The sequence below is a fragment of the Fibroporia radiculosa genome (genome assembly GCF_000313525.1).
Source record: "Fibroporia radiculosa TFFH 294 genomic supercontigs, scaffold397, whole genome shotgun sequence".
Lineage (NCBI taxonomy): Eukaryota > Fungi > Basidiomycota > Agaricomycetes > Polyporales > Fibroporiaceae > Fibroporia > Fibroporia radiculosa.
The window spans coordinates 43,807-67,569 of record NW_012133201.1 but is presented as its reverse complement, the minus strand read 5'-3'; the positions used below and the strand labels follow the sequence as shown (position 1 = coordinate 67,569).

General features: G+C 49.8%; 8 protein-coding genes across 8 annotated transcripts; 2 read left to right on the top strand and 6 right to left on the bottom strand.

The window, feature by feature from the left end:
• Positions 1 to 19: 19 nt before the first annotated feature.
• FIBRA_00886 (uncharacterized protein) lies at positions 20 to 3,620 on the bottom strand (the record flags this gene model as incomplete). Its single annotated transcript, XM_012322772.1, has 10 exons — positions 20 to 122; positions 177 to 379; positions 441 to 628; positions 679 to 748; positions 810 to 1,017; positions 1,066 to 1,319; positions 1,436 to 1,676; positions 2,304 to 2,722; positions 2,772 to 3,051; positions 3,232 to 3,620. The coding sequence occupies 10 exons, from the start codon at positions 3,618 to 3,620 to the stop codon at positions 20 to 22; spliced, it is 2,355 nt and encodes a 784-aa protein (XP_012178162.1).
• A 216-nt stretch (positions 3,621 to 3,836) lies between these two features.
• On the bottom strand, positions 3,837 to 5,462 carry FIBRA_00885 (uncharacterized protein; the record flags this gene model as incomplete). Its single annotated transcript, XM_012322771.1, has 7 exons — positions 3,837 to 3,860; positions 3,914 to 4,083; positions 4,134 to 4,366; positions 4,420 to 4,679; positions 4,730 to 5,100; positions 5,156 to 5,292; positions 5,350 to 5,462. 7 exons carry the CDS (start codon positions 5,460 to 5,462, stop codon positions 3,837 to 3,839), a joined length of 1,308 nt encoding a protein of 435 aa, XP_012178161.1.
• Positions 5,463 to 6,936: 1,474 nt separating this feature from the next.
• Positions 6,937 to 7,563, top strand: FIBRA_00884 (uncharacterized protein; the record flags this gene model as incomplete). The annotated part of the gene is made up of 1 exon (XM_012322770.1): positions 6,937 to 7,563. The coding sequence occupies one exon, from the start codon at positions 6,937 to 6,939 to the stop codon at positions 7,561 to 7,563; it is 627 nt and encodes a 208-aa protein (XP_012178160.1).
• Positions 7,564 to 8,944: 1,381 nt separating this feature from the next.
• Positions 8,945 to 10,526, top strand: FIBRA_00883 (uncharacterized protein; the record flags this gene model as incomplete). Its single annotated transcript, XM_012322769.1, has 10 exons — positions 8,945 to 9,004; positions 9,103 to 9,165; positions 9,232 to 9,388; positions 9,443 to 9,670; positions 9,730 to 9,926; positions 9,979 to 10,104; positions 10,158 to 10,211; positions 10,267 to 10,308; positions 10,342 to 10,348; positions 10,414 to 10,526. 10 exons carry the CDS (start codon positions 8,945 to 8,947, stop codon positions 10,524 to 10,526), a joined length of 1,047 nt encoding a protein of 348 aa, XP_012178159.1.
• A 284-nt stretch (positions 10,527 to 10,810) lies between these two features.
• Positions 10,811 to 12,136, bottom strand: FIBRA_00882 (uncharacterized protein; the record flags this gene model as incomplete). Its single annotated transcript, XM_012322768.1, has 5 exons — positions 10,811 to 10,832; positions 10,882 to 11,192; positions 11,254 to 11,331; positions 11,386 to 11,756; positions 11,812 to 12,136. 5 exons carry the CDS (start codon positions 12,134 to 12,136, stop codon positions 10,811 to 10,813), a joined length of 1,107 nt encoding a protein of 368 aa, XP_012178158.1.
• Positions 12,137 to 12,574: 438 nt separating this feature from the next.
• On the bottom strand, positions 12,575 to 14,327 carry FIBRA_00881 (uncharacterized protein; the record flags this gene model as incomplete). Its single annotated transcript, XM_012322767.1, has 6 exons — positions 12,575 to 12,766; positions 12,819 to 12,846; positions 12,899 to 12,978; positions 13,035 to 13,336; positions 13,399 to 14,169; positions 14,222 to 14,327. The coding sequence occupies 6 exons, from the start codon at positions 14,325 to 14,327 to the stop codon at positions 12,575 to 12,577; spliced, it is 1,479 nt and encodes a 492-aa protein (XP_012178157.1).
• Positions 14,328 to 15,563: 1,236 nt separating this feature from the next.
• FIBRA_00880 (uncharacterized protein) lies at positions 15,564 to 16,156 on the bottom strand (the record flags this gene model as incomplete). Its single annotated transcript, XM_012322766.1, has 6 exons — positions 15,564 to 15,596; positions 15,660 to 15,704; positions 15,764 to 15,822; positions 15,875 to 15,896; positions 15,958 to 16,016; positions 16,093 to 16,156. The coding sequence occupies 6 exons, from the start codon at positions 16,154 to 16,156 to the stop codon at positions 15,564 to 15,566; spliced, it is 282 nt and encodes a 93-aa protein (XP_012178156.1).
• Positions 16,157 to 19,864: 3,708 nt separating this feature from the next.
• Positions 19,865 to 23,755, bottom strand: FIBRA_00879 (uncharacterized protein; the record flags this gene model as incomplete). The annotated part of the gene is made up of 6 exons (XM_012322765.1): positions 19,865 to 19,923; positions 19,979 to 20,042; positions 20,097 to 20,715; positions 20,773 to 22,594; positions 22,649 to 23,294; positions 23,354 to 23,755. 6 exons carry the CDS (start codon positions 23,753 to 23,755, stop codon positions 19,865 to 19,867), a joined length of 3,612 nt encoding a protein of 1,203 aa, XP_012178155.1.
• Between the last annotated feature and the right edge of the window lie 8 nt (positions 23,756 to 23,763).

Genomic DNA, 23,763 nt, shown 5'->3' with positions numbered 1-23,763 from the left:
CAAAGACATCAACCAGGATCTACAGCTCCTTTTTAGCGGCAGAAGCACTGCTCGCCTTGTAGCCCTCTAGGGCCCTAAGCCGTTCCGTCAATGTAGGATGAGAGTGATGATAGGCAGAGTACCTGAAAACATAGTCAGTATGGCAATCTCGCAACCAGCAGCAACGGAGTACTAACAACCAATCTACCCAAACTGTAGACAGGTTCTCGACGTGCAGGGTAACAAGCGCGCGGCCGAGCCTATCGCCCATGTCCGCCATGGACTCAGTTTTGAGCATGTGTTGCAGCTCGCACGCGAAGTGGTCCGCTTGATACTCAAACCGGCGGCTAACAGCATTCATTCCAATGCTGACAACGGCCTCGACTGGGGAGATAATCATCTAGAATGCATAGAAAGTGCTAGTGTAGCACTCGAATCACCATAGAATGAAATGAGCATACCTGGAATAACAGGAAGGCAACAATGGTAGGCGGGCTTGTAGAGACATCAACGGGGAAGTCAAATGCGCGGAGTACGAGAGGGGCGTGGAGGAACGCAGGGAAGAGCGCGAGGATGGAGAACAGGTGCAGCTGGGAGACCAAGAGAAGCTTGGAAGGGTGGAGGTAGTACCAATGTCCGAGTTCGTGGGCTTGATAACATATAAGTTAGCCGATGTACAAGCGAAACCATATCACCTACCGAGAACGGCCTCAACTTCATCGGGCTTGCTTTGCTTGATGAGGGTGTCGAAGATTACAATGTGCTTGCTCTATGCGATGGACGGACAATCAGAGAGATGGACTCAGTTTGACAAGCGGAGCAGAACTCACCCATGGTAGACCATAGAAGTACGCATTACTATGTGAGCTTCGCTTTGAGCCGTCGATCTCGTACAGATGCTTGAGCGGAAATTTCAGCTTCGATGCGAGAGACTCTATGCGGGTGCGGAGCTCGCCCTCGGCAAGGGGAGACAACTTGTTGAAAAGAGGCTGGATGACCGTGGGGAATATGACAACCATGATTAGCTGGAATGCCAGGCTAGTATATATTAAGTGTCCGAAAGTCATTTAAGAAACAAATACTCACAGGAACGCCATGAGCCATGGTACGAAACGATCGCCAGCCCACTTAAAGACATAAAGGAAGGCAGAAAGGAACGGCGGTGCAATCACAAGGCCAATCGCCCAGCCTTTCAAGAGGTCCGCAATGAATAGCCCAGGAGTGGTCTTATTGAAACCATGTTTCTCCTCCAGAACGAATGTCTGATAGACTGAGAGTGGTATGGAAGGGATAGAGGATACGAAAAACAATACGAAAGCGAATGTAATTGACTGTAGTATCTGTAAGGCTAGCCGTCAGTAAACGTGGATATACAATATATGAGGCAGAGAATGAGAGGTCATGGTAGCTAGATGAATCTCGTAACAACGTCACAAAGACTACGTCAAATTCTCACCTCATACTCAGGCCCATATCCAAAATATCCTGTCAGTTGTCCTCCGGCCTTCCATGCCCACGCATACACGCCGAAATGTAGCAGTAATGAATCAAGCGTTTGCTTGTATAGTCCGGCGACGAGGGAGAACTTCGCTTTGGCTTTCCCATACGCCTGAGATTTTGCGAATACCTCGTCCGTGAAATGACCTGCGAGCGCAGGTGGAGGCTTAGTCTTGGAATACAGGGGGTACTGTCGCAGCCTAGCGGTGATCACGGTTAGGCCATAAAAATAGGAGCATTTTTGGTCTGTAAGACCGCAAGAAAAGGAAGGATGCATACAGAAGATATGATTCAAAAAGGCATACTGCCCATGAGAATGCTTGAACGTAAGTCTTCCAGGCGATAGGTTCTACCGCAACAAATGCAAGCTGTCGTTGTATATGGCCTAGCTGATGATGCAGAAAATCCATAGTTGAGCACAGTGGCGAAGAGATGGAGGACCAGATGTTATGTCACCAGTCTGGACCCAGTGGTGTACTTTGAGCCCACCGACTCGGCAGCTGGGATACGCGGTCGCGCCAAGATGAGACGTGTCTCGTCACGTGGACACGACGCGTCGTACGTGTCAGTCCTTAATTGACGTCGACGCGTCGCGCACGCAATCACACATGTTCGACAAGGCATCAATTATTGGACTTACTGGAATACTTTACTAGTTTTCGGTTTGAAAAGGCTATTATGAGGACGGCGAGTCTCACAGCGTTCGCTATAGGTCTGTGTTGATATCATATACTTCAAGTGGGGGAACGGAATAAACAAAAGCTAAATGTAACGACTGAGCTCGGCGAGTCGCAGCCACTCATGCACCAACATCTGTGTCTGCAGACCTCATAGCGCGTCGTTTCTCCGCCCATTCCTTGGCCCGAGCTCGCCTCGCCTTCTTCAATTCATCATCCATGTCTGGTCCGGTATCTTCGGTCGCAGTCCTGGTCTTCTCACTTGGCCCACCAGTCTTCTCATCTCCGTCATTTGAAGAGTCGTCGTCGCTGTCTCCATACCCAGCCAAACCACCCAACCCACCGCCCGCTGGCTGCGCCTCTTTTTCCGCCTCCTCCGTCATCCGTATACCCAGCCCTACGCGCCCTTTGACCATTTTCCATGCCTGTGACCAGCGGCCCCTCAGAAAGGCAAAGCGGGTGTCTGCGCCATGGTTCGCCAAAATACGCATCTCGAGTTGCGCGGGATTTGGAGACGCTAGGATGTGCGTGGCAGTCCGACGCATTAGCTCCTTCTGCTCATCGTCGGGCTATACAAGTACGGTTATCCATGAGCACACGATGACATGATAGACACACCTCCTCATCACTGTCTCCCCATTCCTCAGCAGTGTCCTCCTTCTGGTCCTCTCCTGCCTCCGCTCGCAGTGCCCTCAACCGTTCCTCCCGACCTTGGTCAATGAGCTTCCTGCGTTTCTCGCGACGATAGTCTTCCACCTCCTCTATATTCAAAAAGAACGTGTCTTCTGTATCCGAGGGCAAATCAGACCACCCTCCCGGGGAACTCAAGCCATTGATAGACATTGCTTCCTGTGATCCGACGCTGGGCAGAGCATCGAGCAAGAGACGGGCGTCGTACCTAAAAACCAGCACAACAATTAGTACATTAGGCTGCATCGAGAGAAACTGAAATAAGATATTCCTGTTTTCCAATCATCTCCACGATTTGTACTTTCACTTGTTCCTTACCCTCGTTACCGCGACGGATGTTTCAAGATAATTTCTGGCACCACGCAAGCTCTCGAGAAGAGAGGCCTACCTGTCCACCCATACGCCGCCTTCCTCTTCAGCTGCTTCTTTCACCTTCACGTCTGCACGACCTAATTGTATGCGCTCTTCGCCCAACCCAAATGGTTCAAGTCCATCAGGAGAGTGACTACCACCAGCGCCCTTCCACTTGATCAGTCCGTCGCCCACTCGAAACCGCACTTTACCCCCTTCATTGTACTGCTCGACTTCGAGCGATGCCGCCGCAGGTTCTGCCTGTGGCCCCCGGACAACATCCGCCTCATATGCTTGAATAAAAAGTGCAGGATCCGGTGATGGAGACCTCTGAACATCGTCTGGCGCATGTCGGTGCCGGTCAGATATGTACGAACGCGAACTATGCTGCTGCCTTTGCTTTCGCTTGCGTGATTTGGCTATCATAATGATCTCGAAATAAGCCGACCGAAAGCGGTCTCAGAGATGGGGGTAGGGATGCGTCGTCAAGGAACATGGTAACTTTAAGTCGGTCATGAACGAGTCTGCCGACAACCTTAACCTTAAAGCTCAATCCAGCGCTCGTCTATACGACAAGGTGCAACAAATAAGAATTGAATCACAAACAGTCCTACCGCTAAAATACACCAACGAACATCAACTCTACTGAGATTGCTCGGCGTAAATCTGAAAACAAGAATGTCATGAAAACGTGGGACACTCAGTGAAAATAAAGGTACCTTGATAGTCTTGTCGGCACCGCCAGTAATCAACCTCGTGCCAGTTATGTCAAATGTCGAACAGAATACACCGGCTTCCGCATCGAGAGAGCCGGGCTGTGGGATATCTTCGAAGTTCTGGAAAACAGTACCCGTGTTGTAGTCCCAAAGCGACAATGTCCCGTTATCGCCTAGAGGGGCTATATGTAACAAGACCATATACAGGGCTATAGACACGCACCTCCAGAGAAAAAAACACCTTCTGAGTTGACGGACAGCGTATTGATGATAGCGTTGTGCCCGCTGAAGTTGAACACAAATGTCCCTTCAGGACACTTCCATTTTTTGATGTTGTTCCCGCCAGCTGACGCTGAAGCGAACGAATATTCCGTTGGATGAATGGCTAGTGCTCGGACTGACTTCTTGTGGTGCGTCAGCGTTACCATCGTCTTACCGGCTGCCAAGTCCCATAGTCTGGGCATAGAAACGTCAATGGCTACGAAGGGCTAGAATGTCGTTCCACGTACCGGACAGTCGAATCCATACTTCCGGTAATGACCTGGGGATCTGATTCCTGGCATTTTACATCCGCAACCGTCGCGGTATGCCCCGATAATACATGAATCTGCGCCTTCGTCCGCATGTCCCACACGCGTGCAGAAGCATCTCGGCCAGAAGTAACCAGAACATCGAGTGTTGGATGTAGTGACAGCGAATAGACACCTGACAAGTGTCCATGGTAATGCCGAATTACCTTGTTTGCCTCAAGATCCCAACATTTTACCATCTACACAAAGATATCAGCCTATTGGCCATCGACACATAGGACTCACATACCTTATCCTCTCCGCACGAGAAGAGGTATGGATGCCGTGCAGACACTGCCAACCCCCGTACTGTTGAGATATGACCGGTTAATGACAACTTCAGCTCTCCTGACGCCAAGTCCCAGATCTTGATCACTCTATCTCCTGCTCCCGTAGCAAACCACTGATTTCCGGGCTCTACTGCGACGCTACGTACCCAGCCCAGGTGACCAGAAATGACACGCATGAGCTTCCATGGCGGATGATATGTTGGTTTGATTGTTCGTGTCGTTTTGTGTAGTTGGAGTGCTTTTGAAAGGTTGTTGGCGTTCGTGAATGTGGATGGTTGTGGTGCGGGCTTGCTGTCGATGGTTGCAATCATACGGCTTGTGTCAGATGTAGCTGGAGAAGACATTGTTTGTCACCAAGATAATAGCACTGAGGTCCGTCTACTCACGTCCAGCTGTGATGGCCTTCCGCATTTCCTTGGGCCGTGCGGGACCCACGGACCCTTGTTGAGTTAATAGTTGGGCAGGAAGCTCTCGTACATCCTTGTATTCATCGTTTATCTTGACGGACAGCCGGATACGAGCACTAAAGTACGTCGTTCGTTGTCAATGAGTACAGGATGTTGGCACATTTCTCGCGCACCTTTTGGGCTCCTCCTGTATGCTATCATCTGGGCACGAAGCAAAAATGTCCCGCGTCCGCTTCCCGCATACTTTCAGCAGCGGATTGAGCGGCGGGAGTGTAGAAGTTGACATCAAGGGCCAATGACGCGTACAGATGAGAATGAGCGAAGAAGTTCCGTCCCAGTCAGTCAGAAATAAGTACTGTGCGTGCTGCCGGCAGAATTGAACACTGAAAGATGTCAGTGAAGACCGTCTCCGCCACCGTCCTCCTCAGATGCGGATGCACTATTGACAATTATTTGTACTGTAGTCATTGTATAATCTAAGTCCCTATTACACTTACTGTGCTTATCTGATATTATATCTGGAACGCAACTATGTGCATAGCGGAGTCCAAGCTGATTCCATCGTCCATACTCGCCAGCATCATGGATGTCTGTGTAGCTAATCCCTGACTGGTCTTTCGAACGCTAAATCCAAAAGAGGCGAAAGCTGTGGCGTCGCCATTAACCCTGAATCTACTGATGGGGAGCAATAGCTAGTACTTTCTGTTGTGCCGATGCGGCGAGCCCCACCCAATCGTCTCCAATGTCATGGGTTGGCATAAGGGTTTGCAACTTGCACTGCCGTTGGGCTATGTTGTCGATTAGTGGAAAGTGGGATGGATTGATAATGGTAAGCTTTGATCGTAGTCTGTCTTTCTGCTCGGCCCCGGCCCAGATCTATTGACAGCCTGGGTATGAAACCACTGCCTCTCGTCGACAACAGCGAAACCTCTTTACATTCCCCCCCCCCTTTTTTTTAGCAGCGGCTGCAATAGGATCTAGTTCAAGCATGAAGGGGCTATTGCAGTTATCGAGAAGGTAAGACTTGGGCAGAGATCATTACCGTGAGCATATATCGACGCATGGTCTCTGACTACAGGTTTCGCCTATCCCAGCCAGAATACCATTACACGCCGCTCAGCCATCTTCCCGAGTCACACGAGCGCGTACCCGAAGATATTTTACGGATCATAATAAGCTGCCTATGGGAATCTCCTTGTGCTCTTTCTGCATGCAGCCTCGTTTGTAGAGAATGGCTTCCATTGGCACGACTCTACATCTTTCGCGCCATATCGCTAACAAGTCCAGACCACTCTAATCGCTTTCGGATTCTACTCAAGAATTCACCGTATATCGCTGATTGCGTCCGAACGCTCATCGCGGTTGATCAAGTTATGCTACAAGGGGCCCACGTAAAAGATAATGCATGGATCCAAATACTTGCTTTGCTGCCCTTTGTCGATGAGTTGACGCTTCAATCCAAAAACATCGCCCTGACAGACGCCGAATGTGAGATTCTAGCCCATCAGAAGTTCTCTTTGAAAAAACTGCGCATGGTTCAAGTCCGCTACTACAATCGAGATATACGGCTACTCCTTTCTGCGTGTCCGCAACTAGCCGCCTTCCATATGGGCGAATTGAGGACCACTCTTGGGTCCTTCTCACAATCTTTGGGAGAATGTTTCCCGCCGCCGTTACTATCTACATGGAACAGACTGCGCTCCATTGCTTGTCCATTGGAGTCTACCTCTTCTCTCGCTGCCAGAGACGTTTATATCGATATGTCGGGGGTGAAGAATGTGGTCTGGTATCCCGTAATTGGTGGCGAGGAAATTATCCCATGGTTACTCTCGTGCGGATGTCAGCCCCGAGAATTGACTATCGTATTCCCCCAGAGATACTCGCATTTCGTATATCAAGAGCTTCTCCCAAAAGTGGGCGACGCACTGGAAGACTTGACGCTACATCTTCCCAGGGATTATAATCCATTACTAGGTTTCTCTGGCATTAGGACAAATTTTGGCCTAAAGACACTCCGCATTCATATGTTACAAGACTCCAGTTCTTTGGACACCTCGCATTCTGCCCTAGAATTCTTACATCAAACACTCAGAGGAATCGGCCCTGAGCACGAATCGCTCCGGTTTCTTTGGTTGAGCATCACCCTCGATCACCCCCGTCTCGATATCGACTGGTCCGGCGCAGATACTTTACTCGCTGCTGTTGCCGTGACTCACCCAAATATTGTATTCACGATTTGCGTCGCCCCGCGCTTTGCACAAGGTTTTGGGATTGGTTGGGTAGATGGTTTTGTGCGAGTAATGCTGGACGGTCTACCGCAGGTTCTCTCTCTAGGCCGGGTTGCATTAGTATGGGCGTTCAACCCGTCAGAACTTGCGGGCATTTGACCCTCTACCGGTCATTTTGTTATATGGTAGTCGGATGCTATTTGAAGTTGTATTAGAACGCTATTGCGAACCGTCTTTATCAGGCCTAACTCAGGTTGTTCGAGGCGTTTCCAGTTTCTTTGGCCCACGACCATATATGTTATGCTTCCAATAGACTACAGGTAGACCCAATTGTACAATGGTACGAGTATACACTCAATTCCCTTGACGTGTACGACGTTTTCCAACTACACGGTTACTCACTATGTACGGCCCAGTTGTTAGTATATACTGTGTAGCTTGTGCATACGGTCCCCGCGACGGTAAGTATTTCAGTGAAAAATTACAAGTACAAAGGCACGCACTAAGATTTGGATTTGCCGTCCGTGGTGATTCAGGTGAAGCCAAATTTAGCCCTATATTATCACTGCTCGATCCCTCCGAGATTCTAGAGACAGCAGTACACAGAACTACATTGGGCCTCCCCGCTGAGGAGTTCTCGAGGTAGTAGACGAGACTTGAGTACAGCGAACGCAAGCAATCGCTGGGCCCGCGAAAGATTAGAACAAACTCAGTACGAACTCAGGTTTGGCAAGGCTGCACATTCATGCATTTCGGGATTCCAAATTAATCACTGCCCCCAGTCATGCATGCAAATACGTACATGTAATTTTGGGCCTGACTATGGACAGTCGCGACATCTTTGGCTGTGCATCACACTCGATCACCAGTACGCATACCTCGATAAAGACTTGTCCATCAGACACTTTGACCATCGCGACCTCGTTTTCACGACCGCCTCACCATGCTTGGAGCAAAGGTTCCTATTTGACATTGTGTAGGCCGAGTCATATCAGCGCGGGCATTCAGCCTGACAAAAACTTGCAGCTTCACATGGTCGATGTCGCATGACGGCTCGTTCAGGTTGGACCCGCATCGATCTAGATAAGTCGAGCTTTCGCCGTGATGCAATTCACAAACTCACATCACGCAGGCGGAGTACCAAGGAAGTCTCTACAATTGAGTACAGAGAAGTGAATATTTTTAGAGCCTTTCTTGAGCCGCTAATATGCAAACAAGGCAAGTTTGCGAAGACAGTTATTTGTTAGGAGGATTCAAAAAAGCAAGAATCATGAACGGAGATGACAGTAGAAACATACATTCCGCCTACGAGTCCAGATGGACTAGGAGGTTGAACGTAATGAACTTCATTCTTATGTACGCTGAGCGCGCTGTTGACGCATGTTTACCGACGAATCGCGACAGCTGAGACAGCAGCTTTGTATCTCGCCGTCGTGCTCGCTGTCGAAGAGGCTTTTGCGAGCATCCTTAACGTCCATTGTAGACGGTGGAAGGAGCAGTAGCACTGTGAACTTTAGTGTAGCAGTAGACAGGCGCACGTATGTCGGTGACGGAGCTGAAGTCCCTTGTCAAAGCCCTGCACGGCGCCTCGACCGCCGAGGTCAGTAATAATTCCCTATGACCTCCGTGTTACTCCCCTTTCATTTTCGATTTTCGCTTTACTTTTACTGACATAATGCCTGTCTACGGCTTTTACAGGAAACTGTCAATATCCTGAAGACGCTCAAGCAAGAGGCCAAGATCACCGAGGCTATTCTCCGGGTATGTCTTTATCTGCATCCCATCAGATTCTGAAATGCAAACCCAACTGACTACTGGGATTTGCAGGAGAGTAAAGCAGGACTGGCTGTTGGGAAACTACGCTCACATGCTGCGAAGGAGGTGTCCGATCTCGCAAAAGAAATCGTGAAGAAGTGGAAGACGGAGGTTGAGCGAGAAAAGCAGCAGAATGCTGGAAAATCTACTCCTAACGGCAAGGTACCTCGTAAGTTTGTCTATCACACATCAATGCTGAATGCACCCTGATGACTCGAGGTAGCGATGAGGAAGGCCTCAGTTGCTTCCACTTCAACCGCCACTTCCGCGACACCATCTGGGACACCGTCGACGCCTATCACGCCTACCATGACGATGGCCAATGGCGGCTCGAAAGGCGAATTGCGCACCGCGAAGACCGACGGTATCAAAATGAACATCACAGGCGATAAAATTCGCGACAAGTGTGTCGAGCTCATATATGACGCTCTGGCCTCAGACTCGGGCGCTCGTAAGTAGTCTGTCTCACTATCTTGCTACCACTTCAAAATTATCTCTGATCGAGCGCAGCCAGCGAACAAATTATGTCCCGCGCAAAGAGCATCGAGAGTACTGTTCTAGCCGAATTCAGCGGTACGACGGGAGAATACAGGAGTAAGATCCGCACGTTCTTCGTCAATCTCAAGGATAAGAACAACCCCGGCCTGCGTGAGAGTGTCATCAGCGGCGAACTGCCAGTACAGAAATTCTGCAGGATGTCGAGTCAGGTAAGTTAGAGGAAAAGATTCTGGTTATTTGATCTGATCGGTGCACCCACAGGAAATGGCTTCCGAGGAGAGAAAGGCTGCCGATAACAGGATTATACAAGAAAACCTATTTAAAGCGCTTGGTGCTGAGGAGGTGCAGGCAGAAACTGATGCATTCCAATGTGGCCGGTGCAAGCAGGTCGGTTCTACTCTGGTCCCTAAATTTTCCAGATCGCTCATCATTTTCTGCAGAGGAAATGCCGATACCGTCAAGCACAGACGCGGAGCGCCGATGAGCCAATGACTGTGCGTTTCTTAAGATGTATGTAATCATTTATCCACTGACCGTTCTTCTCTACAGACGTTTGTAACGTACGTGTTTTCATATTTATACTATCTTCCGGTTTGTCCAAGACTTACCCTCATACTATCATAGTTGTACCGTATGTAACAATAGGTACGCTATAATTTTACCTCTTGCAAGAGTCTACTTACGCTCCTCGGCTAGATGGAAATTCTCCTAAAGGCTATGACATTTCTATAATGCCCGACTTTCGCACCCAGCTTGCTGTCTCCGCCGCCTCATATGCACCATCAGTTGGACATCCTTCATCCTCCTGACGTCGTAATGTTACCGTCGTCGCACACATGCTTTTTTCATTAAGCATTTAGTCTTTTCTGTATGTACCTTATTTAGATCATGTCTGCTGACAGGATCTTCTTTTCTCTTCTGCAACTTTGCGCTTGGCTATATCTTTCTCTAAATCCTGACGATGACACCGCAATTTGAATGTGCATTACATCTGTGAAAATAAGGAACAGGATGTTCAGTTCCCAAACAAGATAACATAAAATAGTGTTTAGTCTCAAGCTGACACTCGAACGGTATTGCTAGAGTTCTAAATCTACTTTGTCTTGTCGTTCCACCTGCCAACACGTTAGTGATTGAGTGGAGATGCGGTTGATGAATACTTACAAGTCTAGGAAAAGCTTCCAAAGTATAGAGAACATCAACCCTTGCAGACCATTAGCTATGATGCGCGTCTTTAATCCGCGACCGAACAGTCCACGCAAGCCGTCTGAGGCAATCACTGCTCGCGCGGCCTCCATGTATCCTACCTGGCGTTCATGTACTTGGCGGTATGTCTTGACCACACGGAGGGAGTTGGAGACAGTATCGGATATGACGGAAGCGCAGAACCCGATAAATGCCTGGCGGAGCAGCTTCTGGAAAATAGTCAATGGCTCCGGTAGAGTCTCGTCAAGGTAGTTATATGTGCCAAACCACTAGGTATGTTAAAATGAATCAATATTTTGTGTAATAGAAATGTCAACAGAAAGGACAAACCGGATAGTGCCCAACAAATGTCGCTGCCGCCGTAGCAAGTGCCCCCCACCACAGACTGCCAATACCATATATCTTGATCTGCGAGGAGTATCAATCAACAGCGCCATAATGCCGTATGAAGGACATGCTCACCCGCGTTCTGAGGATCTGCAGACCCGCACGACCGTCCGTCTGCATCGTCGTCTTCACCGTGTCCACCGGTGTGAGGATCATCCTGAAGCACGCCGCAGCAACTGAAGCGAAGACAGTCTTGGCGAGAGCTGGGAGGCGTTTCATGAACGAGTTGCTCTGCAGGAGGGCGAGGATGCCCACGTTCGCAGCGGTGTCGCCGAATCGAGAGACGGGGCCCTGGATGAGCGCGGCAGAAAGCCCCTGATAGTACCGTGTCCAGCCACCATCTGCATAAAGCGTCTTGATTGCCTGCGTGGTCGTGGTGCCGTAGCGGTACTGATAGTTCATTACTGTGCGCAGTGGCATGAGCGTGAGCACTTGCAGTACCATGGCTATGAATGCACATTAATTAAGAGCTCTATGGAAGGTGGACTGGGCAGCGCATACCTGCGGCACCACTCAAGCCACCACCCAGTGCGCTTTTGAGTGCTTTACCGAGATCGAACTGTATCGCAAATACCCCTTCTAACTTAGTACTCGTAGTACGAGCACAGAGCGTACGCACATCTACATCGTCGGCATCAATGAAGCCCTTGATAAAGAGCCCCAGGGTTGTCGCGCACAAGGCTGCGATGACTGCATACCAGCCAATGGTCCACCAATTCGTCTTCTTCTCAACTTCGACGGGGTCCGCAGTTTCCTCGTCGTAGACGTGTGTCAACAACGGCTGCCGCTCATCGGCAGCAGCGCCGGAAACAGCTTCCTGGGACATAAGGGCGGTGGACAGGACGTTGTCGTCCTCGAGAAAGACGGAGAGCCGCAGCGTGAGTTCTCTTCCATATCGTCCATGACTTACAAATGCATCCGTTCCGTATGCCGAAGCAAACGTTTCATCTTCGACTCCCACGACCCCTGTCCAGTAGTGAGCGCGCCACCGCCAACACCGCTTGAGCACGCAGGATGCAGCCCTTTAGGCTTTAGCACTGCGGCATGAACAAAGTACGAACACTTGGCAGAAGTAACTACAGATTTCACTTGCTAGCCAAGGGTAAGATTGAGCATAGTCACGGTGTAGGGGTTATCACCCTTGTCATTCCAACGAGCATTGGCCCGTTCTCAGAGTCGAGGAGATCTTGGGTAGCCATATAGTTCGGCAGAATCCACGTAGTAATAGACTAGAACATGAAATGCTACTCCACAAATAAGTCAACTAATTATCATCCGTCCGTGCCAGGTGGTATGTGTAAGCCTTCGCATCCTCGCGTCCACGGTCGACATTGACCTTCATTAGGATGGGTACCGCGAGCCAAACCATAACCACGAGGAAAAAGAACGCGTAGCGAATGTTTCCTGTTGTATCCGCGATAAGCCCAACCATGAGTGGGCCCAAGAAGGAGCTAGACTATATGAACAGTATTCAAAACGCCATCAACAATCCGTACTGAATACCTTACCTTGTCAGTTATTGAGAATAACCCATACCTACCGCATACTAATGAGCACATCGCAAATCGATTGAGATTTTCCAACTTACCATCGTGCCTCTTCCCCTGGAGGTATCAACTCCGCGTAAAACGCTCGCGCATATCCCTGGAACGCACCATAGACCGAACCCTGTAACATAATAGTCGCAGATTAGCCGTGATCGAACTGCCAGAAGGTACACTTACAAAATAAACTGCAAGGGCATACATCTCTCCCCACGTCGTCAGACCGCCCACTCGCGCACCACTTCGGAATACGGGGAGGAATCCCAGGCAGCCGTATGCGGGAATCAGAGAGGCCATGATGACGAGGATGACGAGCACACGTAGATTTGACCAGCCCATGCGCTGCTGAAGCAAAGGCCATACGAGGGAGCCCATAATACCCGCAGACGGCGTCAAGGCACCGATCAAAATCAAGGCCGAAGGCGACATATGCAAGGTCGTCTTCCCAAACAAAATGGCGGTGGACGTGATGGTAGTGAATCCTGGTGAATTCATCCAGTGAGTGGCACACATACAGCACTGGTAATCACAAGCCAATACTGACCATCTGACAGCAGAAACCAGGCAGCAAGGTAGACGAATGTATTGCTTAGCTTCCGGATTTCTTGCCACCGCAACATACCACCCAACCTCTTCCATGCCTTAAGGATTTCCCGCCTAGCACTCCACTTTTCAAACAGCATGCCTTCACCCTCTTCGCTCCTGATATGAGAAAGGTCCGCCTCGATGGCTGATGCACCGGGCAGCCAGAGCGCAGCAGGAATAGAGAACAAAGCCCACCATGCACCGCTAAGCCCAATGGCCAATCGCAGCGAGAATGTCGAACCTTCAAGCGAGCGGACTGGGACTAATGCAAGGAGCAACATCACGATACCTGCCGCATATCCGAGTGCGATGCCCTGCGCCGAAATGCGCGCCGTCGCGCTGGACACAGAGTTATCATGCACAATTTTGGCTGCGAGAACGTCCGCACTGGTTGCGGGAACGCCTTGAGGAAGGAGTGGATCTTCTGCGGAATGCAGATCCCCGTCATCCACATCAGCTGTTCTCCTAAAGTCCGGACGAGATGCTTCGGCTTGATCGATAGACTGGTCTAAGACCCTTCGGGCTATGACAACATCGCGTGTCCCGCGTGCGAGGAAAGGAATGTATGCGTTGAGCGCTACAATTGATGCGCCGAAGCCGACATTGGCGCAGATGGCTAGGGGTGCGACCAAAGGCCATACAGGCGACGACGATGGTATCAGGAGGAAGAGCATGGCTGAGATAGACCCCAGCGCGGCGAAAGCCAAGAGGAGCCGTTTTCGATGTGGAGCTAGATACGATCACTGAGAAAGACCAGCGGGCACGTTTTCAGAAGGACTTACGATGATCTGCAATGCCGCCCATAGAGATAACGGTGAGTGCTTGAAGCGCCACGGAAATCGAGTAGACATATAAACTAGTGGAAGAGACTTTTAGACATAGGCTCATTGCAGAGAGGAAGTTGTAACAAACCTGAAGCTAGCACTGTCAATCCAAATCCACCCGAGCTTTACAACACACCGCGCGTCGGATTCTGCGTCTGAGGGATTAAACGCACGTGGATCAACAGATGTGCACGGCTTTGAGCGATCAGGCAACAAAAAACCGTTGTCCCTGGCAAGTAGGAATGGGTCAGCGATAGATTATTACTAGTGTAATCCAGTCAAGTGGCCATCCGAGCATTCGCTTATCACCATACAGCGAGTCATAGACCCAATACGGGAAGTAGCGGACGACTAAGCATAAGCATATATGTACATCAATAAACAGATGCGTTATAGGACGAGCTATTTGAGTAGTGCGATTCGTAAAAGGCATTCTTTGCAGAAGCATCCTGTATCCATTCGCACAAAAAGCACTTGAAGCGACAGTACATACCTTGCGAACTGCTCCAAACAGATAGGAAGGAAGAGGGTAAGAGAGACGATTACGAACACTTCACTATTGCAATCGAAGGGATGACAGCGAGTTCACATCGTGCACAAAAAGCATATAATGAACCGGAAGTATGTTAGCAATCGTGAACAGCCGTCCTAAGACAGACGAACGGGTCGAACCGAATAGCATTCACCTGGCGAAGGCGTAGCTCAGCCATCCCCGTAGCTGTCGCTTATGACGGCGGTCATCATATTGTAGTGCAGTAGACGTATCCTCACTTGTCATAATCAGTTAAAGCAGAGTATTCAGAAAAAGTGAGAGCAGTATTGTGCCCTAGGAATAGTGGTTGGGATGACTGGTGAGTCGTGACTCGGAAGGTATAGTGCTCCACTGGCCCAAAAACACCTAGAAGATTGAAAGTTGTCTTCCACACTCAGGAAATGATTGTCCTGCGCTTTTATCAAACAGACTACAAGAATAATCAGTGTCAAGAACACATTCAGAATATCACAGTGAGCTGGAGTGTGGCTAGAGTTTGGACGAAGAGCGGACATGCTAAGCCGCTAAGCCACCGGAGTATTTGGGCGACCAAACAACGCGCTCACGCGTGCGGCGCACCACCGTCACAACGCGTCGACCACAGCCTACCGGCACTCCGGCCACTGTGGAAGACTAAAGTATTTATAATATCAAGCCACGGTAGCATATAGACCCGTAGCATATGCAAATAATGGAAGGATAAGTAAGACAAGAATGTTACTGCACAACAGAGCGTACACATGAGATCGGGTATGTACAGGCTACAAGCTATCCACTAAAGTGTGAACGTCCCCCGCCGAGCTATGAAATCGGTGAAAAAGAATATTTAAGCAGGATCTCAAATGCAAAAAGGTGCGGACATACCTGTTGTAAATGGGCATCAATCACGTCGCCATCCTCCATGTTGAGCTGAATTCGAAGCACAACCTTCAATAAATACTAAAACGCGCCAAGTGTACGAAACGTACATCCGCTGGTGTCATCTCTGGGCGCACCCGCTGTCCCTCAAATATGAATTTGAATGTTCCTACATGTACGGATGAGAAAACTGTCCCTTAACCCATGTAGGTTATGCTGACCAGGTTCTTTACCGAATCGCTTCTGCGAATGTGGTATCACGCGTCATCAGCTACAGTCGCGTACAAAGGGGACAGTCACATACTTCAGCAGCATCAAATACTTTCTGAAATTGCATTCCAGGCTTGACTTTGACCGTACAGGCTAACGGGCCACACAGACGGCGCGTCGAATGTCATCGTCAGTAACACAGCGCTGAAACATAGAGCGGATTGCTGACTTTGCCCTTCATAGTCAATTATGATATTAATTTTTGGTTTAACATCTTCCCTGTCTTCGTGCATAGTGAGAAGAAGGTGCGATTAGAACGAACAGAGTGAAGGTTAGAATACGAGGAGCTTCATGTCATTGCCAGAGGCGGCTTATTGGAACGTGCCTTCATGCTGTCGTGACGAACACGTGACCGACGCGCTTCATCCAAGAATGGTAACTAGATTTCTTTAGTTCTTCTCTTTCTAAGTGTTGTCTAATTCTTCATTCCAACACAAGAAAGCCGAGCTTTATGAAATACTTCCTGCTCGACCTTGCTAGCAGACGCAAACACTCTGCAGGACATGAAGCTGGATGGTAGGAAATTATATGATGTGCGTGGCGGACGAGAGGGTGTCTCGACAATAGGTAAGAAGAGAACTCCAATTGTAGATACCGCGCTTCTATCTCTTCATCGCGATGCTTGTCTACTGTGATGCTCCGCGAGGAAAGTGTCACATATATATCCCGTGTCAATTGCTATCGCTCTTTCCTCTCGAGCCCACTCATTCATCTTGCCAGAAAGTCACTACTAACGTTATACCGTGCCAATGTCGATTCACGACTGCGCTGCAGAGTTGCTGCTTGGATTTGCGGAAGCCTGCAAAAATCCATCCGACGCAAGAAACCTACGTACTGTGAATAAACTTTTTCACGCGCTCGCAACTCCTGTCGCATTTCGGACGATTTCTTTCGTCGACACGTACCGCAATGTCGAGAACACCCACCAGATATCTAATCACGAAGATCCGGCCAAGTATGAAAAAACTCTCGTCTTTCGATGTCCAGATCAGCAATCTTTTACTGACACAGCATCGAACGAAGTGTGTTGTATGCTTACCATTCATATTATGCAAACATGTACGATATGTTTGCGCAGTTCTTGAAGACGAGCACGGGGCAGCGACGAGGAACAGGTTAACAGATCTGTTCTCCAAGCTGCATAAATTTCCGATCCTGGACAATCTGCATATCTCATTCTTTGCTGGTATCACATGGGAAAGGGTGGTGCCAGGCGGGCTTGTGGTCACCGACCTTTCCCGTTATTTCTTACAGCAAACTTCTATCCTTAGTGCTTTAGCTAGCAATCTCGGAGCGCAACCTCTTCGCTCGCAAATTTATTCCCTTTCGCTTCTCATCGTTTCAACACGATTCTTTCGTCAAATTATCACAATCGCTCGAAGAGCTAGTCATCACGGTACATGGAAACCATCTCGATTCCCTCAATGTATGGGATTCGTTTTGACATCTGATAGTCCCGAGAAGCCTTCTCGCTTCACCTCAAGCACAGCTCGCCATGCTCACTCTTGCCAGTGACCAACTTATATGCGAACTGTGGCATGCAACTGCCGCCTTTTCTGCACCCCTCTTTCCCGCTCTACGCTCGCTCACACTGGTCAACCTCATGTTCGACGCCCGCTGTACTCTTGAACACTTCATCATGCGTCATGGATCGACCCTGCGTAGGCTCATACTCGATTCGTGCCCCATTTTCAACGAAGATTCGCTTCCTCGACCCCACCACAGGTGGGCGGGGATGTGCAATCGTTTTGACGAAAAGCTTACTGAACTTGTGGTGGTCAAATTTTTGTTGAGGACTCAGTGAGGCCTAGACAAAGACGACGAACATCGAGAGGAGATGCGTCTGCCATATGAGAGTTTTCTCACAGGGTATGGTTACGACCGTGATGATACCAGTGGTGTGACCTTTGCGGTGAGGCAAGAAGATTATGCTGGTCTGATGCGCTTCATCGCGAATGTCGAGACAAGGAGGCTGTCTAGGATTTAATTACACCACCCTGTCCACGCTATCTGCATTGTCACTGTCAAACCTGTCCTCGAATTCCTCCACTTGCATGTAATATGTGTCTCATGGAATGGGTATGCGCCGGTTGTACAATCACGTTGGTTATTCGCGCGAGTAGGTCGATACTAGAAGTTGGAAAATCTGATTTTAATCATTGATTTAAGTTACATCAGAACGCAGTGACATTGACTTTTCTGTTTATGACACGAAATTTACAGGTATGTATGAATTCTACAGCAGAATGAAACTAGGATGGTCAATCAACCAGCTTCTCCATATAGGCATAGAGGAATATAGAATGACTCACTCCATTCGTGTTATGTATGATATTACCCGAAGAGACCGTATGCGCCAGCTAGGGCAAGAATCAAATAAGGCTTCTATCGGAAATACTACGAACGTCGAATTGTCTTCCAGCCTCTACATTGGCTACAAATTGTGTCATGGCATCCTCTTGTGTAGTTGTAGCGTACTGACCGCAGTTCATACAACTCCCAGATTTAGTCTCGCAGCTCATTCTCTTTGTCCTATCTCCGCTGAGACCTTGATAGTAAATTCACCTCCAGGAGCTTCTGTAGTACCTGATTGGGTGGCGAAATACATCTGCCCATGATCGACATTGTGGTCAGTCTGCCTCATCAGTGGAGAATAAGTTGATAAAGATCAGCAATGTGTTTAGCATTATCGGTGAGTAAAAGCGTTCTGAATGCAAGGAGGATCACGAATGAAAAATTCGGTCCACAGCACGAAAATTGAGGATGTCGTCAAGTTTCAATGCAGGCCTCTCCAAAGGCAAGAAGCAATTTTCCGGTACAATCGCAGATTGACATCAGAGAAGCTGAGTCGAGTTCGGAGGCAATTCGATGCCATTGCGAAGTGGTTACGGGCTATGCATTGAGGAAGATATATGCATATATAGAGATGTGCTGACCTTACTCTTCGATGGTATAAAACAATATCTGACCGATCTGACTATTAATGTGATTAGTAGCGTATTTGATTGTAGAAGAACAGCATTGGACGAGCCTTCCGGAATAACATAGATTCCTGATTTTTTTTGTCAGCGCAGAACAATAACTTTTTAGGAGTATGTGATGTCTTACGAACATACACCGGATAGCCCTCGTGAGGGTCTTTGAACAACTTCCTTTGCTGGTCAAATATTGTCCGATTGTGAGGATGTAGCAAATCTCTCACCGTGGATCTGACCATGAAATCCTCGTGAGGGCACATGTTCGTCCCCAAGAAGCCACATCAACTGCATGACATCGGTTGCATGCCAGAAACTGCACTCTCGTCTTAGTATTGCCCTATACATTACCCAATTTCGCCGCTGGTCTCATTTTGTTTTGACATAATTTGACGTCTATGAAGAGACAGTCCTCTCTACCTCTCAAGATCTCTGCTTTTAAGTCTGCCTCCGGGTGACAAGATTTGACATGATGCCTTGTCTATGGCAGCACAAGGCCCTACGCAAAGCCTAGGGCTAAGAGTTTGAATGTTCATTGAATGTAGAATAGTAAGAGCCTTGATCCTGAGCGCTTGCTGTATAATTGAGATGAACATAACGAGAATATCTATTGGTAGGTGGTCCGTACTTACGCCAAGCTCGGACTGAGTCGTCAAGGTCTGGCTTAGGCTGGCGTCCCAGACGCCCGCGCTTGATGACAGCAAGCAATCAATTATTGGAGATTCTGCAAGACAACCACACCAGTCATATCTCAGTCCAATTCCTGTACCCAAGTAGATAACGCTGGTTGTCATTTGACTAAGGACTCCCGATGGTATAGCATTGGTACAAGTAAGGAGTATGTGTATAAGTAGCAGCATATGCAAAGCGAGCAGACACAAAGAGACGATGGTCTACCAGAGAATCGGAAAGCGAGGAGAACAGATAATGAGAGTAGCCATTCAATTATAAAGTGATAGTTGGATGTTATCTGAAATGGATGAAGTCGTAAAGCATTACACAGAACCCAGGAGGAGACAATGTCACTGAGCAGCCAATGTCATAGCTTTAACTCAGTTAGAACTCGGCGTGCCAGCATACCGTATTGCCAGCCATCTCCACCCGAACGCCGGAACTGCAATCCATGAAGCGGCAGCCAGGGCACCTAAATCCCACATTACATGAACGACCGTAGAGCACACAGGACGCTGAGACCCACCTTAACTATATTGATCTCAAATCGGACCGCCAGAGAATTAGAACCCATGCTCTCGAATACGTCTGGGTTAACCTCTCCCGTTGGAAGAGGAGCTGGAGCCATTGGCTGGGGACTCGGAGCGAAGTCTCGGGGTATAGAGGGCAAGACCTTGCCTTTGTTTGGTGATTGAGGTCGCCCAGGTTCCTCCTGTTGCGTGGATGGTAGATCCGGAGTCTCCCCAGTAGTAGCATGTGCAGTTGAAGAAACATGGAAGAACGAGGATGATGCGCTACTCGCCGTTGCACTAAGGGTGGTGCCGCCGGAGGGTCGACTAGGAAGCTCCTTTTCCTTGACGTCGCGATCCCTATCTTTATTGCCTTTTGCTCCAAATGAAATCTTCGAAGTTTTCCTTGCAATTGAACGCCTGGTTACATCAGTCTCATTTGAACCCGCAGATCCTCGCTTTCTGTGTTGGCGCTCAGGGGGACGTGGTGTTTGCAAAGTAGACATATCGATCGACGGGATGTGGATGCACTCGAATCCGGTTTTCGTCTCCCGATACTGTACTTGCATCCTATCCAAGACACGTCTGATATCTTGTTTCAGCAATGTTGGGGGTTTTGTTGACGTCGTGGCCACGCTGAAAATTCACTTCAATCCATTGACTCGTGACGAAAAATACTAGTGTAAAACATACCTGAAGAGGCCTTTCATGTAGACAGGCTTGAACTCCTTCTCTTCACCGTGACTTTCCTCATCTCTGTGTAATTCACCACCAGGATTCCCGTTGATAGCGCCTGAAACTGGTTCATCCCGCTCTGCAGCACGCTCATCTTCCTCATCCGTACGACCAAACAGCCTATCCGTCAATGGCCGTCTGTGATCAGTCGAGTATCCGGTCGAAGGCCGACGATGGCGGCCAATCGTGCCACCTACGTTGGAGAACAGCGCTGGACCAGCACTGTTCCTCCGCTCATGCCGTGCAGCGCGTCCCTGTGGATCGAGAACGGTAGCAGCTCGCCGGTGCGGGGAAGCGACGGGCTGACTATGGCTTTGTGTAATCGTTCCTACAGACGATTGGGTCCCATTGGTGCCCGCATCGTGACTAGTCTTTTCATTTACTAAAGCACCATGCTCGTCAACGACCTTTTCCCCGTCTTCCGCCGATGGTCGTGGAGTGAAAGACAGGATGTTGCCCCTCTTGATCGTTCCGCTTCCGCTAGATCGTCGTGTGTCGTCCCTTGTGCCTCCAACCAAAAGACTGCCAAACTTGCGTACAAGTGTCGCTCCTGCAGACATAAGCACCGGGGACCGTTGATCGTCCTCCGGCTGCTCTGACGCAGGCTGTTCCGCATACGACGTCCTCTCCGGGCCAGCAGAGCGAGGAGGCTCGAGCGGATCCACGCGTATTTTGAGCATCGCATTCTCATTGACAGGTTCCACTCCTCCGCCACCGAACCAGCTTCGCCCGACGCTTGGTCGCTGGCTTAGGCTGTGGCTACGGCGATGTGTAGCACCGGCCGGCGCGCGAGGCATAGGCGCTTTGGCGGGCGTGCTCGGTACCGATATCGGTGGCATGCTGGTCCTCGGCTGTGATACGGCGAGCGCAGCATCCCGGGCGCGCGGTTGCGCTGCAAAGGTGGCAGACACCGGGGATGGACTTGCCGCGGACACATCATACGACATGCCCGAATAGTGCGATGTCTCAGGGGCAGGCAGGCGTGGTAATGGCATGCTATAATCTGGCTTTGCGAGGACCGCATCTTTCTTCCGGACCTGAGGCTGCGATACCTGTTTCGCGTTCGTTTGGGGGTGATGGACCTCAGGCGCAGGATCTGCCTGAGGGGTCGACTCTAAAGACAGTTGGGAACTTGCAAAATGACCAGGGCCGTATACCTTCTCGCGCTCCATCTTCTCGCGAGAGAGGAAATACATTGAGATAAGAGGGTGAAACCCATATGTAGGATCTGGCGGTTCGCGCTGGCTGGGATCGTTGAGTGAAGTGTTGGAAAGGTGGGATTGAGAAGTAGGTGGTGAGCCTGCAAACGGCGTACCAGGAGGTGATGATGATGCGGAGAACAGCTTCCGTCGATAAAAGTCAAATCCCGAGAACCGTCTCTTGGACTTTGATGGAGAATCTTTGCCATTCGCAGTGCTGTCTTGTGAGATGGCGAGAGACGAGTTCGAGAGGGACTCCCAATGACGCCCGCTACCGTTGCGTCCATTAGGTATCATACGTTTCCGCTCCCAGTTCTGTACGGCACGATAATAGGCATCCGACTCGAGAATCTCAATGAGCCGGTTTTCAATTTCGTCTTCAGTACCAAACTCGAAGCCCTTCATGCCTCGGATAACTTGTCGATCCAGCTCATCCGCACGAAGTGGTTCACGGTGAACGAGATGTGAATCCGGCGGCCCCCGGAAGCCCCGCAGCATCCATGGATGACTGAGCACTTCCGAGAGTGATGCACGCGAAGTCGGGTTTGTGACGAGCATGCGAGTGAGGAGATGTTTACATTCTATACCGAGCTCAAGATCAGTATACCCGACGTCCCAAACAATATATCACGGACCTGCGCTGAGCCACACCGGGTACTCTACCAGCCCACGCTTGATCTTTGCATGCAAGGCGGGCATGCTCTGATCATCGAATGGCACCTTCCCGCACACCAACACGTACAACACGACTCCGAAGCTCCACACGTCGACCTCGGGGCCTGTGTAGACCTTTGCGTTCAATAATTCGGGTGCAGCGAAATATAATGAGCCACAGAATGTTGACAGATGGGTCACCGGGTCGTACAAGTTCGATAGCCCAAAGTCGATAATCTTGATGTTCCCTGTCTGCGAGATGAGAATGTTCTCAATCTTCAAATCCCGATGGACGACGCTATTCTTGTGACAATAGTCCAGCGCACTCCCGATCTGCCGCGCAAACTTGCGAGCCACTCGTTCCCGCAGTCGACCATGGCTGATGATGTAGTCCAGCATCTGGCCGCCATTCACATACTCGAACACCATGTAGTAGTGATGAGCATGGACGATCATCTCCCGCATGCCGCAGATGTAGGGGTGGTGGAGCAACATCGACAGTGCGGCCTCCCGCAGCGTCCGAATCTCTTTCGAGGCATCCTTCGATGCCTGCTTGGCTGCAGCCTCTGGACTAGTGATCGTTCCACTTGGAGGCGGAGAAGCTCGAGGAAGAATTTTGACGGCAAGCTGTAGGGTGGGATAGGTATCACAATACATCTTTATACAAGACCTGCCTATACACTCACCTTCTCGCCTGTAACATTGTGGTGTGCCAGCTTGACCTTGCCCATGCTCCCGGCACCAAGAGTCTTGCTCAACGTGTAGTCTCCTAATATCCTATTCGTGCTTCGTGTCCTACTCGTCGATGCATCGCGCTCACGCCTGGCCGCATCGTCGTGCTGGCGATCCCGTTCGCGGTCGGGAGTGGGACCGTAGCTCTGTGGTGGCATCGAGAGGGGCCGTGGTTTCGACGTTGATACAGGGCGTTGTCTGGCCGTCGTGGACTGTCCCCGAGGAGAGTCTGGAAGACGGGGTTGTTCGCGAGTGGGGGTTGATGGGTGAGCGACAGGAACCGGCGAAGGGTAAGGTTTTGGCGAGATCGGGATATCGAACTCGTGGCCCGCGACCATGCCGCCGTGCGAAGGCATTGTCTCGC